The 17,057-nt window shown below is 34.4% G+C and overlaps 1 protein-coding gene and 1 pseudogene across 1 annotated transcript; one reads left to right on the forward strand and one right to left on the reverse strand.

Moving 5' to 3' along the window:
* The first annotated feature begins 709 nt into the window (after positions 1-709).
* On the forward strand, positions 710-2,400 carry LOC120189977 (annotated as a pseudogene).
* Positions 2,401-5,717: 3,317 nt separating this feature from the next.
* Positions 5,718-6,817, reverse strand: LOC120189976 (protein PYRICULARIA ORYZAE RESISTANCE 21-like). The gene is made up of 3 exons (XM_039193113.1): positions 6,738-6,817; positions 6,465-6,546; positions 5,718-6,262 (listed from the first exon to the last, which is right to left on the reverse strand). The coding sequence occupies exons 1-3, from the start codon at positions 6,747-6,749 to the stop codon at positions 5,751-5,753; spliced, it is 606 nt and encodes a 201-aa protein (XP_039049044.1). The 5' UTR covers positions 6,750-6,817; the 3' UTR covers positions 5,718-5,750.
* Positions 6,818-17,057: the final 10,240 nt, after the last annotated feature.

Below are 17,057 nucleotides of genomic sequence, written 5' to 3' on the forward strand. Positions count from 1 at the left end.
ATAAGGTTTTATCCGATTGGACTCGAATATATGACTTAAAAATTTGACTTGATCCGACCCAAAATAATAATAATTTTTATTTTTATTTAATAAAAACTGTGATTTAATTGAAAAAAATATATAGAGAAAGATATTATTATAATTATTCTTAAATATATAAGATAAAATTATATATTTTTTCGGGTTGAGTCGGATATATTTCACCCTAAACCCGAACCCGACCTGAATAATACATTTAAAAAAATCTGACCCGATTTGAACTCAAATTTTTAAAAAAAATCTGATCCGATCAAATCGAATTAGGTCGAAATTCGTTGAATTCGGATTGAGTGTCCATCCTTGTTTGTGTCCGATGGATCCGAAACCATGATACGCTGATAAAAAGTGTCATGAATTCACCTGCCAATGGGCTGCGTTTCTCTGTTTAAACCGGGAAAAATTAGACATTTTCGATTTGATTTTACTAAGTAAATTAATATTTTTATCACAAGAATAATATATTATATTTTATCAATGATATATATATATATATATATATATATATATAATTAGGTCCGTTTAATCTGTTAGCCGATTAAATAGATAAAATTTAAGATATAAAATTTAGTTGGTTCGATTTTTGTTGTTTTAAATCAGTTGAGTTGGTTTATTCCGATTGTTATTCCGCTTGCCTTGCCTCGCCTCGAACATAAGTGAAACGACGTCGGCTTAAAAACCTGCACACAGTTTTGCACTGTCCATAAGCAAAACCCTACACCCAAACAGACAAAAGGCAAAGAAGAGAAACCCAATTCTCCCCAGACGAACTCAACGATGGAGGCAACGCAGAATGAGCAAAACAGTAAATTAAACCATCCCGGGCCCCAGCCTCAGACTCTTTCGAAGAACGCCCAAAAGAAGCTATTGAAGCAACAGAAGTACGAGGCGAAGAAAGCAGAGAAGAAAGCGCTAATGAAAGAGCAAAAACAGAGGGACGCGGAGAGGAAGCGAAAAGAATGGGAGGAGAAACTCGCTGCCTTGCCTGAAGAAGAAAGGCTTAAATTCATAGATTCAAGAAAAGAATTAAGGAAAGAGAGAATGGGGAAAAGGTCCGAGGAAAGAGGCCAGAAAATCCAGAGACTTACCCAAGCCAAAGAAACCGGCCAAAATATTGTCGTCGATCTTGAATTCTCTCATCTCATGACCCACTCTGAGATCCACAGCCTCGTCCAACAGGTTTGTCTTCGAATCTTTAGTAAATGACTAAAGATGTTCCTTTTATTACATTGTATTAATCGTGTATTTTGTGTTGTTGTCGAAACCTGCAGATTATGTACTGCTATGCTGTAAATGGAAGATGTAGTGTTCCTTCTCACCTCTGGTTGACTGGATGCCAGGGGGAAATGGAAACTCAATTGCAGAGGCTCCCTGGGTTTGATAAATGGATTATTGAGAAGGAAAAACAATCGTATATCGAAGCTTTTTCCGAACGGAAAGATGATTTAGTGTACCTTACGGCAGATTCTGAAACTGTGCTGCATGAACTTGATCCCACCAAAGTTTATATTGTTGGCGGATTGGTGGATAGAAATCGATGGAAAGGTATAACCATGAAGAAAGCGGATGAACAGGGAATTCACACGGCAAAACTCCCAATTGGAGATTATATGTAGAAGGTTTCTCTGCTTGCTTTCATCACATAGAACAAATGCACTGCAAAGAGGGTCTTGAATGTTTTTTTCTTTAACCTCATTATTTTGATGCAATTATATGTTAACCCGAAAAGGCAATAGTTATCCTGGAATCTATTGGGGATTAATCCTGAAATGCAAAGTGCTTACATGCTATAGCTGTGCCACTTTCTTTCAAAGAATGATTAGGGTGTGGATTATTGTTTCTGATGATGGTCATGCTTGGTAGTTGGCTCACTTATATGACTAATTTTCTAACAAACAATTAAAGAAGCAAACGTTTATTCTAAGCGTTTATTATCTAATTAGCATTTCATTCCTATGAGTTCAGGTCCTTACTGTGAACCAAGTTATAGAGATACTCCTCAAGTTCCTGGAGACTAAAGACTGGAAAGCTTCCTTCTTTCAAGTAATTCCTCAGAGGAAAAGAACTGAAGGTGATTCAGAAAACTGCCAAGTAGTAGACGGAGAAGAGAGTGAGGAGGAAATTAAGGAATCTGAGATGAAAAAGAGGTGCCTTGAAGTGCTTTCTCATGACTAGAAGGGATGGGTGAGTGTTGGTTATGTTGACACTTTGTTTTGACAGGTAGAAAAATCATTACATGAAGATTGATTGGTTTTTATTCACAATGGTTCTTTGATTTACAAATTTAAAACTTTAATTAAAATTGCGTTGAGAAGTTATTGCTCACTTTTGAGCAAAAACCAGTGCATAATGATTATTAGTTTGCATTCTTGTTAATGGAAAGAAAATGATTGAATAGTGTTCCTGAGTGATCTACGTTCTCATCCCGTTTCCATTATTTCTCTCTCTTCAATTTACAAGAGCTATAGGCTACATAGACTGGCATAGCCATCTTATCTCCATCCATGATCCATCCCTTAAAATAAGTAAATGGTAGAGCTTTGCGGACATTTTACAAGGTAGTACTTGATTATTGTAGTGGCCTACAGCTGAATTGATGTTAGAAACATCATTCATAAGTTTCTCAATCCTTACCCCCTGACTTCACAACAATGCAGAGAAAGAGCAACTTCATTCACATTTAGGGAGACTGGTAGTACTAGAAGTCCTAGTTGTATCAGGGAATACAGATTACAGAAACCGGGTAGGGCAACCCAACAATAAGCTTACAATTTAGTCGCAATTGAATCCGATTAGTTGACAAGATTCAAGAACACTCCATCTGATGCAGTGAACTGAAAGAGCTGCAATGGGCATCGGAGAACGGTATAAATTGTTTGTACCTCAATACTAACAGGATGAGAGCTTGTGTTAGTGGTCATCATTAAAACTGTGACAGTTGAAACACACAAAGCACTTTAATATTTTAGCAGAAAATCACAAAGTATAATACAGGTGAGGCGAGAGAAAGTACTGCAAGAAAAACATGGCAGCAACAGTCTCCCAGCGGCTACTATTTACACGGTTTTATGAAATACTTTACAGATTTTGCCCCCTGGTTTAAATAGCAGGCAGCAATCCTCATACTTGGTCTTAAAAATCAGCCACCTCAGGAATGGCCTATAAAGATGGCCGCCATCTCCGATTCCCTGGCTTGAAAGTCCCCGAGGGTGGGTCGGAAGGTTTCATAGACTGGAACATCTGTACATTTCTGAGCAGAAACGCTAGTTCCTGTCTAGAAACCACAATCTTTACGCTACTGCGCCCTTGGCAGCCTTCTTTTCTGATGATTTTGAGAGATATCGGATGGTGTTTTGGTGGGATATAGCCAGGCTCCCCATGAGCAGGAGGAGGCACATAGTGGACCTCTTTGAGTAGCGTTGAGGTTCTATACTCTCCTTTTCCTCCATTAACAGGTTTAACCTTGTTGGCCCGAGACGGAGAGATGCAGTTCCCCATGTTTTGGTTGATTCTGTCAAGTTACTGTGTCTTGTCGACGTTGTGTATTTATAATGTTTCACGCCCGATACAGTTGGACTTGAACGTGCAAGCCATATATCACTGTTGTTAATGTTCGGTAGTATAGTTTATTTTCAAAGTTTTAGGCATGTCCACTAATAACTCTGGCGTGTGCGAGTTCTTAACATTTGAAAGGAATAACATTTGGCAATTTTCATTATATTAAATTTAACAAGGTCAGCGCACGTCTGTTTTAGAAGCAAAGCTCTAATTTCCACCCAAGTCTTTGTACAATTTGGACTTTTAAAACTTAACTCCTTTAATTAATTTAGTCCCTCTATTTTCATAATTTAAAAATTAAGGTCCAATAAATAACACATGTTCAAAATTAACAAAAAGTCAATTAATATTGTTATCAAATGAAATTTTTTAAAGGAAAAATAGTGGAACTAAATTCTGAAATTAAAAGCAAAAGGACTAGATTATAAAAGTCTGAAGAGTACAATGATTTGGAGCAGAATTAAACTAAAATAAAATATATAGAACAGAAAGTCAAATCACCTACTTATATTTTATTATATTTGGGGTTGGGAGCAGTTTATGGATAACTTAATCAAATGGCAAATATAACAAGTAATGATAGTGTAGCAGTACCACTAACGAAGTAAGTTTATAGGACTAATGAATTGACGACTAATTTCCGGCTTTATATATTGTAGTGAGTCGGCATTGACATTCATCAGCAGGGACTCTCGTTAGCATTGAGATGCTGGCTACCAAGTATTTTCTTTTCCTTGTAAATACAATGGAAAATCGTAAACATAAATATATTCAATCACTATTTAAATTGAACGTTAAAATTAAAATATAATATACCACATCGAACACATGAAATTATCATGAAATACGTTAAATCAACATCGAGTATATCGAATTTTATAATAATTTTTTTTAAATCATGATATAAGATATAAATTTTAAATCTTTAAAAATGAAATGACTTTAATTTTTTTATGCTAAGAAACCTCTGAATAATCTCATATTTATAGTCATCGTTTCCATTAAAAAAAACTACCAAAATCCATATGATTTTACACGCTGAATGGAGAGTGACTGGTCATGGCAATGAATCGCCGGTCAAACGTGAGAAATAGCCCACGTTCATAAACCCCACAATCAAAATGTGAAAGCAGTTTACACCCACGTATCCCAACCACAAGGCAGCCGATGCCGAGTACAAACACTTTGTAGATGAGCACGTATCCACCTATTTTGCTGTCAAAATCAAGCCAAGCTCGTTAAGGCTTCATGGGAAGGGAAAACTTTACGAACGTCGCACACCGAGATACATTATTAAAATTATTCATTGAAATACACCATTAACTAAACTAAAATAGGATAGAATTATAAAAGATCATCAAACTATGATAAAATGATTGTTTTATCTAAAAAAAATATTGTAACATAGTTTAGTGACCAAATTAAAAATTTTATCCGACAAAATCAATGGATTAATCATAGAGCGATCCTTGAATTTTTTTAATGTTTACTTAATAAAGATAATTTAATTAATAGTATATTTGATGTATTATATTAATTGTGTGTTTCGGTGTGCGATGTACACTGTATACTCATCCTATAAAAAAATTATTATCAAATAATTAAGAATATTTAAAATAAATATTATTTTATAATCACTTTAATTTAATAAATCAATCAATCAATAAATAAATCGCTACATTTGCAGCTTTTCGGTTTGGTGAATTAATAAAATAAAGTTTTACTCTCAATTTCCTATAATATTGACCAAAGCAGGCACAAAGCCATTACGTTGTATGACGTGAATGTTGAACCTAAACTTTCTCGATCAATTACAGATAAGAAAGTAGCTATCAGCTACCAACCTTTTTTTGGTTCAATAGCTACCAACTTTGCTTTTAAACATTCAAGAAAGACAATTCATAACAGCTACTAAAGGACATGGTTCAAACTATTAACTCCACACAAACTAATATATATATATATATATATATATATATATTCTCTTAAAATGCAAAGATGAGAGTGAAAGGAAAGCAAACACACCAATCTTCCTATTTATCACCAATAAAACATTCTCAAGGAAAAGAAAGAAACAAAATAGAATTTCACATAAAAGTAACTAATAATATCCAAGCTATTAGTAGCATCTTTTAGAATGCGCCATGTTAAAACAGCTACATGACTGAGCAAGCTTGTGGATTCTCGTCGCTAAAGCAATAACCACGACTCGCACAACTGTAGCCGCCGCCGCCCCAGTTATCGTAAACTGGCCTACCATAAGTACAGCATGGGGGTGGAGGTGGTGGTCCGCCAAAGTAGCAAGGGGGAGGACCCCAAGGATGGCAATGGTAACATTTTCTGCAACAACATCCGAACGGGGGACAGGCCGGCGGCCGCGGTGGAGAAGCCGGTTTCGCTGGTGGTTTTGGCGGTGGTTCTTTGGGCTTTTCCGGCTCCTTAGGCTTCTCGGGTTTCTTTTCAGGTTCTTTCGGTTTCTTCTCGGGCTCCTTGGGTTTTTCAGGTTTCTTCTCGGGCTCCTTAGGTTTTGGAGGTGGTTTGATCTCTATACTCTTGATGGATCCGCAACCTTTGCGGCATAACTTGTCCCTCAGCTTCTCTGGGTCGCAGCAGACCACCGTGATGGTCACCGTGTTGGCCTTCTCGTCGTATATCTGGTCTCGTATTTCTCTTGTTCACAAGAGCCATTAATCAAATATCAACTCAGACTATTTCTCTCTTCATCTCAATGATCACCCAAGACCTACCTATCTACCCTACTACTGCGTTGCAATTCAATAATAACAATACATAACAACACAAAATGACAAATACGAACAATTACGTATGTACATATATGTGCATAAAAATGAAGACGGTTAGAAACTCACGAGGGAACTTAGCAAGAACTTTCTTCACTTTCTTGTAGCAGCGACAACACTGAAGGTCGACCTTCAACACCATTATCGTCACCTGCATCCGTACGCAGCATATATTTCATAAAATAATTACATATGAATGATGATTGATGACAGATATAGAAATAAATAATTCCATATCACAAATTAAGCAATTTGCCGCATTATTAAGCTAACGAAAGGGAAATAACGTATTCCGGTTCCGGCACGGAAGAATGAAAATATAGAGGAAAGTGAAATCTTTACCTTCTCCGACATGTCCGTTACCTTGGACTTGCTGAAAATCAAATTTAAAGTGAAAACTGCGCTAGATTTTGGAAACGCCGGTGTAGGGTTAAGGAGGCAAGAAGCTTATAAAATGAAGGTAGGGAGGGAGGGTGGGGAAGGGTGTGATTTAAAAGTTGTGTATCAGTACAATACAGTATCCATGTACTGCCGTTGATGGATACATCTCACCTTACTTGGAAATCTAAAATTATATCGTACGCGAGGTCTGATGATGCAATGCAATTATGCGGCATTCGCTCAACCGTAAAACTGTCCAATTGTCACGTCACTAGAATTTCAACTAGCGGAACCGTGCGGCCCTAGACACTTTTCGGAAGGCAACGTATAAGTAAGCCTGAACAATCTAAGTAAAAAAACTTAAAAAGAAATGTGGAATCAAACAAATCTTCGAAAGAAAAATGTCTCACAAACAAGAACGAGAGAATTTGAGAGAATACTCAGCTTTGTTCCTCAAAACTAAAGTGAAAAAATGAGGTGAGAGTAGACCTTTTTTATAATTGAAGCTCCCTACATCCAACGGGTGAAATTAAATACAATCAATGGCTAAAATTAAAAGGAAATATAGTTAAATCTTTACATTATCTTTATTTTAAATTCAAATCAAAAGATAAATAAATAATAATAATAAATAAATAAATAAATAAATAAGAAAATACTTATTCAAATCGGGACGACTTCAACCAAAGTGGCCTAAGATGTTCTTTAGACTCCTTTAGTGGCTCAAGATGGCCTTGGTGGTTTCCTGACTAGTTCAACCCGCACTTGTCTTGTCTCGGTCACAGTTAATTATCTAAGTGAATCAAATTAATCTCATCTCCACGTCCATTCTCTAAATCATCCAACACCCTTTATTAAGGTTGACTGGTTCAGAAGATGGAACGCCACTTGAATCGTTTGGTGTCCTTGATTTCTGTACATTTTTATTCTCGGGCCTTGTAGGTTCTTGCTGCTCAAGTTTCTTCGTTATGTTGATGAATTCATTTTTTCGAGCATATTTTATTAATATGCAAATTCATAACAAAAAAAAAGAGAATTAAAGGTTGAATACATTGGAAATACATATAATACCACAACAATTGCAACAGTAGTTAAGGTCTATTTTCAACACCATTGTTATTGGTGTCGTAACCGGTTTTCGTCCGGGCACGAAATTATTTACTTGACGGGAAAATGATGTGAATAAATGGTTTTTAAAAACATTTGGGAGTCGCCATCGGCCTTTTGGGTCAGGTAGGTCGAATACCTAAAAATTATCTTTTAAAAGAGTTTTTAAGAAAACATCAGTTAAAAGATAAACTGGTCTACGTTTTAACCAAAATTTCGTTCTTTCTAATAATAAAAAAGGATTCGTGGTCGATTACGTTTGGGGAAGAATTAGCACCCACACAACGCCCAAAATTGGTACTCATTAATTATAAATTGTCTCTATTATTGGAAATTTAAAAATTCAAAGATTTAATTCATAATTTTGTGATTTCAAATTTATTATTTTATGAAAGTATATTATATTTTTCATAAGATATTTATTTATTTAAAATATCAGAAAATGACTTCTAGGTGCTTTAAGACAGTTCTTTTCTTTATATTAAAAAAATAAATAAATATTAATAAAACATTTACCTAAAAATAATTAAAAATAGATATAATTTATAAAAGTAAGATATTTATTTAAAATATCAGAAAATGGACATCCAGTTGCTTTAAGACTGTCCTTTCTTAATATTGAAAAATAAATAAATATTAAAATATGATTTAAAAAAAAGTAATTTATGTAAAATTAAATTAGGATTTAATATATATATAAAGTAAAAATAAGTAAATAAGTATTATTTATTATATATATATATTTATATGGCTATATAATAATAATAACAATAATATTTAAATATATAAACATGTAAAATTAAAACATAAATAAAATTAGAACTATATATTTAAAAGCAATAAAACTTTATAATAAATGAAATATTTAAAATTAGTGACTAAATATAATCTAATAAATTAAATACCTAATTAGTAATTAATCATTTAAAATTATAGGGGCTAAAATAAATAGAATAAAATAACAGGATTATAATAAATATTAAAACTTACAGATTTAATTCGAATATATATACATAATGATTAAAGTGTAATTAACCCTTAATTACTATTCGGTGATCAAAATTAAATTTAACAAAGTTAATGGATTTGTTATTTATCATAAATATATATTTACCGATTAATGACCAAAACATAATAAGATAAAATTCGAAGACAATATTAATATGCTCAGAAATGTAATTCCAGTGAGTAAAACGTAAAATTATAAAATATAGAGGGACTGCAGGATGGGTTTGGCCAGTAATAAAATTACGTACATATCGTTTTGATGAGGGTATAAAACCCCTATAACCGCCCCCCTAAAGGGCCATAATTTCTATTTTTCATTTTGGGTTCTCTCTCTTTAGAGAGAACCCTCTCGTCTCTCTTTAAACTCTCTCAACAGAGAGAGCCGGCCGCCAACAATCACCGTTAATAGCCACCGTCAGCCACCGTGAACTGTGGTCGGAACTTGGAAAATAGACTAAATCGAAGCCTTATTTCCCCTTAAGCCTAAATCTAGCATATTTTCCTCTTAAAACCCTTTCAATAGCCATAAATCTAAACAAAATCGAAGGATTCTACCTTCGATTAAACGACGGTTGGACGACGTTTGGCTTCCGACGACGCTTGGTAAGTCTCTTCACTCTTCTCTCGGTTGTTTTTCGTTGCTCTATGTCGTCGGTGTTGCTGTGGTTTGCTAATTTCTCTTGTGTGTGTTTGCTGCTCGTGTTCTTTGCTCTGTCCGTTGCTCCCCTGGTTCTTGGTTGCTGTTCGTATCTCTCTCTGTCCTCTCCGTCTTTGCAGGTGGTCGATGGCTTTTATAGCCATCGACGATGTAGCTCTCGGACCGGTCCCAATTGGCGACCCTAGGTGAGTCACCGGACTATGGTGGTGACTCACCATAGGCTTCGACGTGGGGAGGCAACTGGCTTTCTAGAAAGCTCGGCAAGGTGGTGGCATTGACGGCGGCGTGGCACAGCTGAAGCATCAACGTGAAGGTGCAGGTGGTCGATGGCTTTTATAGCCATCGACGATGTAGCTCTCGGACCGGTCCCAATTGGCGACCCTAGGTGAGTCACCGGACTATGGTGGTGACTCACCATAGGGCTTCGACGTGGGGAGGGGCAACTGGCTTTCTAGAAAGCTCGGCAAGGTGGCGTGGCATTGACGGCGGCGTGGCAGCAGCTGAAGCATCAACGTGAAGGTGGCGGCTAAGCAGAGGCGGCGGCTGGCCTTCTGGAAGATTGAGGCGGCTGGGAGGTAGGGTTTAGAAACCCTAGCAATAACCCTAAACGGGTTTTGAGTCTTGCTGGATCATCTGGGCTCTGGGTTTTGTAATATATTTGAGTTTGTTTTGTATTTATTTGTAATAAAATAATAATAATAATATATTAATAATAATAATAAAAATAATAATTAAGAATAATTTTAATGAAATTGAAAAATTAGTGTCTACAATTGGTATATAACAATACCATTCATTAATCTGCAGCATCTGATTCAAAGATATTTGCTCAAACCCAAACTCTGAAAAGCTCAGTTCAGCCGTGTCCGAATTGCTCGGTTCTTTATTTGTTGGTGCTGGGCCGAAACTTAAGGCATCGTTCAGCCGAGGCGGATTAGCAATTATAATAGATTTTATATTAATAATAACTTTTTTAATACAATTAAAAAAAAACTTTGTAGAAGTTTTCCACTTCTTGAGTAATACAATTAAAACTTATCCAAAAATAATTGCTTTAATAATAATTTTCATAACATCTCCCCGGGGGAATCTGTTCGACTTAAAAAAAAATTAATTCAGGGAATGCGATGAAATTCAATTTTGAAAATAATTTGATTTTTGAATCGCCACCAACCTTTAAATTAGGTAGATTGGAAACCTTAAACGATAATAAATAGTCTCCGTTTTACCAAAGATTCATTTTTAAGAGTTCAGGAGTCGATAACGTGTGGGGAAGGGTGAGCACCCCCACAATGCCCAAATTTTGGTACCTAAACGATTATATGTTGTTTAAATATTGGGAATTACAAACTCAAAAATATATTTAAATCAAGATCCTTTTATTCATTTGACTTTAGTAAAAAAGTGTCAATTTTCGGATAATTAATGTCCTTTTGTATGAATAATATTCAGGAATACACTTCCTTTGTAGTTAGGAGACTTTCCCATGGATTCCCTTCACAAAAGACGTTATTTTGCAATTTTCACAAAGATAAGATAAGATAAGATAAAATAAAATAAAATAAAAGTGAAAAGCGGTGAAAATACTCGAAATAAATAAACGAGAAACATAGAAAATTATCGAAAATAAAACAAACATTTATGCGAAAAATCCTCGAAAAGACACATTCCCTTGTATTTGGGAGATGTCTTTGTAGATTTCTCTCACAACGACACTTTCCATTTTTACATATTTTATAGAACAATGATGATTTATAACAAAGGGCGTTAATAATTATCTAAATATGCACATAATAAAACAAAAAGAAATAAAAAAATTCATACAAAGAATGCTAATAGCAATTACATAATTTATATACATAGAAATTATAACGATCGATAGAACAAAATTACAAATTTGGACTAAAATGCATATTTACAAACATGATGAACTAAAATACCAGTAAAAAAATTTAATCATGCCTAGTGTATAAGGACTAAATCGCCAGAACATAAACTTTAGAGGTAAAACAATAATAATATAACAAAACATAACTAATATACAAATATTACATAATATGAGTACTAAAACATAAATAAATCCCAAAGCAACATATATGACCAAAATGAAACCAAATAGAAATTCGTAAGGTAAATAGAAATTATACCTAAAAGCCATACTATACAAAGCAATAACTGAAATGAAATATTTAAAAATACTATAACCAGAATCCAATATTAACAAAATGACATAACATATAAGATGGTGACTTAAACATAAATATTGAAAAATAAAGGCCTGAAACAATATATCATATTTTCATTCAATGAGCAAATTATGAGATTATAAAACGGAGGGGACCTAAACGACTATTTCCATTAGAACTTGAAAAATACGGTGAGGGATGGGTGTAAAACTACACCGTTTTGATCGGCATATATAAACCCAATTATAGGGTTTTTTTCTTCCTCCCTCGTTTCATTTTTGGGTTTCACATAAAAAGAGAGAGAAGTTGTTGAAAATATTTTTGTGTTTCGATATAACAAATTAGTTTAAATGAATTTTAAGATTTTACAAATGATTTTCTAAGTATATTCGATTCAATTAATCGAATATCAAATTATTACTCCAAGTCTTTGAAGATCAATTTTAAACCTTACTAAATGTGTAAAATTGTGTTTTATACTTAATATATTTTTTAAACAATTTTCACAAAGTATTTTGAACCAAAATCAAGCCTAAAATCAATTTTTCAGAGTGATGCACCGATGCATTAATCCATGCATCGATGCAACATGAATTAAATTGAATATCGAAGCATTTCATGCATCGATGCACATACCATGCACCAATGCACTGAGGATTTTATGAAAACATCGAATGCATCGATGCACCAGCCATGCATCGATGTACTCTGGCTATTTTGAAACATCGAATGCACTTGATGCATCGATGCACTCTTAGTGCACCGATGCACTAAGAGTCCAACGGTCAAAATATTTGAATTTTACACTGATGCACCGATGCACCTAGGGTATGCATCGATGCACCTAGGGTATGCATTGATGCACTGATGCTCTCAACTGTTTTAATTAATTGTTTTTACACTTAAATGGCTCTATTGACTCTACTAATATCCCCAACATTCAGAATCATTTGAAGGTGTATTTAAACAAGGTTAGAAGCCATTGATCAGTAACAAGAAACAACAAGCAACTAGAATCAAGAGAGAATCAAAGAGAAAGCATCAAACCTCAAGTTTGAGCATTTCAAGCCTATTTTTCATTCAATATTCATTTTGCTTTCAAGAACACTACTTGTACTCAATTTTATTCATTCTTGAGTGTTCTTTTCTTTGTTCTAGAATTGTGCAAACAATTTACCTTGTGAGGATTTCCTTGTAAGTTTACAAATTTGTAATCTTCTTTTTGAGAAAGAGTGTTCTCAAGAATTGGGTTATATTCTTGAGGGTGTTGTAAGGTTATCTCTTTGGCCTCAAAAGAAAGAACAAATTAGTGAGTTTGTTGGAAAATCCTTAGTGTGGATAGCTAAGGTAGTGGACGTAGACTTTGGTTGAGAAAGTCGAACCACTCTAAATCGCTATGCAAATCTTTTCAATTTTCTGCAAAAGCTTCCACCGAAATTTTTAATTGCCAATTCACCCCCTCTTGGCCGATTCCGTCGATTGATTAACTCAACAATTGGTATCAGAGCCTCACTCATTTGAAGGTTTAATCGCCTCTTGAGTCGATTCGGGAAGAGTTACATCGATAATCAAGTCATCAATGGCCTCCACTTCAAACGTCGACTCTGGTATCGATTCGATGCCCGTCAACAAGCCTTCTTTCTTCAATGGAGCTAACTATGCCTATTGGAAGAATAAGATGATGTATTTCATTCAAGAAAGTGACACGGGAGCATGGAATGTTGTAGAAGACAGATATATCAAACCTCTCACTCATCCAAGATTGTGGAGTGAATGAGAGACAAGAATGTTCCAGCTCAACTTCAAAGCCATCCATATCATATTTTGTTCTCTTGGACCAGATGAATATGGAAGAGTTTCATCTTGTACAACCGCCAAAGAAATATGGGATAAACTGCAAGTCACTCATAAAGGCACCGGCGAGGTAAAAGAATCTAAAATAAGTCTTCTAACACATAGCTATGAAAATTTCAGGATGAAACCAAATGAAGATATCAAAGTTATGACGAATAGATTCTCAACGATTGTCAATGGTCTCAAATCATATGGAGAGATCATTCCAAACGAGAAGCTTGTGAGAAAGTTAGTTTACTCACTTCCAAAATCATGGCAATCCAAGAAGACGGCAATCATCGAGGCTAAGAACCTAAAATCCTTAACTCTTGAAGAGCTAATCGGTTCCCTCCTCACTCATGAAATGATGCTTGAAGATGAGGTGGACCTCGATAAGATTGAAGAGACACCAAAGGAGAAGGAGAAGAAAAAAAAACATTGGAGTTGCTCTCAAATCCACAAAAGATGAGAGTGATTCGGATGAAGATGACGATGACGAGGAGATGTCATTGTTTGTCAAATGGTTCAGAAAAATGATGAGACCTTACCGAGGAAGAAAATCCAAACGAAATGAAGGCCTCAAAAATAAACCAAAAGAGAAGAACCCAATCATTTGCTATGAATGCAAAAAGCCGGGGCATGTCAAATATGATTGCCCACAATTGAAGAAGAAGGGTCAATCAAAGAATAAACACAAGGCTCGTGTGGCTACATGGAGCGATGAAGAAGGTTCCGATGAAGAGGAACAAGAAGTAGCAAACTTGTGTTTGATGGCATTCGGGGAAGATTCTAAGGTAACCTCTAACTCATCTGAATTAGATGATTTGTCGTATGATGAGTTATTAGAGGAATATAATGGGTTGGCTTCGGATTATGAGAAATTATTTTTAAAATATAAAAATGATATTTCAAAATTGAAAAATGAAAATAAACTTATATCCAAGACCAACAATGATCTTGAAAGTAAAATCAAAGATTTGCAAATCAAACTAGAAGAGTTTGAAAAGAAAAATTCGGATTTGCAAAATTTACTTTCAAAGGTTAATGATGATCATCAAAAGAAAATTGATGATCTTAAAGCTTCTTTTGATAAAGTTGGAACAAAACGTTTTGAAAAAGGAGAAAATTCAAAGACCAACTTTGTTAGAAAAAGTTTTAAAAACTACAATCATAGAGGTCTCCGAAGAACCTCTAATGGAAAAATCGTTAGAAGTATATGGGTTCCTAAAGAACTTATTACTACTAAAGATAAAGATATCCTATACAAATGGATACCTAAGGGGACTAGGATTTTGGAAACTAATGAATATGGACCTAAAAGAATTTGGGTACCAAAAATAAAAAATTAATCTATGTTTGTAGGAAAAGGAGCATTGCTACAAGGCACGGGAAACAAATTCAAATTCATGGTACCTTGATAGTGGATGCTCGAGACACATGACCGGTGACAAAAGCCGGTTCATTGAGCTTAACGCCAAAAATGGAGGAGAAGTGACTTTTGATGATGATTCAAAAGGTCACATTAAAGGTATAGGTACTATAGGTAATACCTCTTCCATACAAATTAAGAATGTTTTATATGTGAATGGATTAAAGCATAATCTTTTGAGTATTAGTCAATTTTGTAATAAAGGATTCAATGTCATGTTTGAAATTAATGGTTGTAAAGTTATTGACATTGCATCTAATCGGATTATGTTTGTTGGTTATAGAATATGAAACATTTACATGGTGCATTTAGATTCTATTAATGTGACTAATTTATGCCTAGTTGCAAAAGATGAGCATGATAGTTGGTTATGGCATAGGAGACTAGGACATGTTAGCATGAGTGTTTTGCAACGGTTAATTCAATGAGACTTAGTAAGAGGGCTGCCTAAACTAAAATTTGATAATGATAAAATCTGTGATGCTTGTGCTAAAGGAAAACAAAAGAGAGTTTCTTTTAAATCCATTAATGACGTATCAACTAGTAGAGTATTACAATTGATCCATTTAGATATTTTTGGGCCATCTAGAACTACTAGCTTGGGTGGAAAACAATATGCATTTTTCTTGGTAGATGACTATTCTAGATATACTTGGGTTCTAAGTACTAAAGATGAAGCATTAGAAAAATTCATCACGTTTTCAAAAGTAATCCAAAACGAAAAAGGTTATTCTATAATTAGTGTTAGGAGTGATCATGGAACTGAATTTAAAAATCTTGGATTTACTGATTTTTTTAATTCTAATGGTATTAGCCATAATTTTTCAGCACCTAGAAACCCTCAACAAAATGGAGTTGTTGAGAGGAAAATTGAACTTTAGAAGAAATGGCTAGAACCATGCTTTGTGAAAACAATTTGCCAAAATATTTTTTGGCGGAAGCCACAAATACCGCTTGTTATGTTATAAATCGAGTAATGATTAGGCCTATTTTAAAGAAAACTACATATGAACTTTTCAAAAATAAAAAGCCTAACATTAGCTATTTTTATCCTTTTGGATGTAAGTGTTTTGTTTTAAACAACGGTAAAGACAATCTTGGCAAATTTGATGCTAAAAGTGATGAAGGAATTTTTCTGGGTTATTCCTTAAATTCTAAAGCTTATCGAGTATTTAATAAAAGAACTTTGGTGATAGAAGAGTCTATACATGTTGTTTTCGATGATAACTCCTTCCGAGGAAGGATTCTTGTGTAAATGGTGATGTAGATGTTATAAATACAAATTACGTTAGACATGACGTTGGAGAACCATCATCAAAGGAAAAAACTAAAAATGAGGAAACTCATGATCCTCTCGAGAATCCAACCATTGAAGAAAGGGAAGTCTCTTACCCAAGGGAATACAACTATGTCAAGGATGTTGAGATTATAGGTGATCCATCCAAAGGGGTAACAACTCGATCCTCTCTTAGAAATATTTGTAATTATGTGGCATTTATCTCATGCATAGAGCCTAAGAATATTAAAGAAGCATTAAAAGATGAACATTGGATTATGGCTATGCAATAAGAGTTAAATCAATTGAGATGAGTAAAGTATGGACATTAGTTGGAAGGCCTAGTAATAAATCTACTATAGGTACTAGATGGGTATTTAGGAATAAGCTTGATGAGAGTGGTAATATAGTGAGAAACAAGGCTAGACTTGTTGCTCAAGGCTATACTCAAGAAGAAGACATAGACTATGATGAAACATACGCCCCCGTACCTAGGATGGAAGCAGTTAGAATGTTATTAACATTTGCATGTTTTCATGAATTTAAATTATATCAAATAGATGTTAAAAGTGCATTTTAAATGGTTTTATAAAAGAAGAAGTGTATGTGGAACAACTTCCAGGTTTTGAAGATTCAAAATTTTTGAACCATGTTCTTAAATTGACAAAAGCGCTTTATGGTTTAAAACAAGCTCCTAGAGCTTGGTATGAAAGATTGTCAAACTTTTTAATTAAAAAAAGTTTTTCAAAAGGGAAGATTGACACTACATTGTTTTTAAAGCATA

The sequence above is a fragment of the Hibiscus syriacus genome, unplaced genomic scaffold (assembly GCF_006381635.1).
Source record: "Hibiscus syriacus cultivar Baekdansim isolate YM2019G1 unplaced genomic scaffold, ASM638163v2 tig00116962_pilon, whole genome shotgun sequence".
Taxonomy (NCBI): domain Eukaryota; kingdom Viridiplantae; phylum Streptophyta; class Magnoliopsida; order Malvales; family Malvaceae; genus Hibiscus; species Hibiscus syriacus.

Excerpts from the sequence above, each read along its gene's own strand:
- LOC120189976 (XM_039193113.1), bottom strand. Across the intron at positions 6,263-6,464 it reads AGTTCTTGCTAAGTTCCCTC|AAATACGAGACCAGATATAC; the intron begins GTGAGTTTCTAA and ends TGTGAACAAGAG.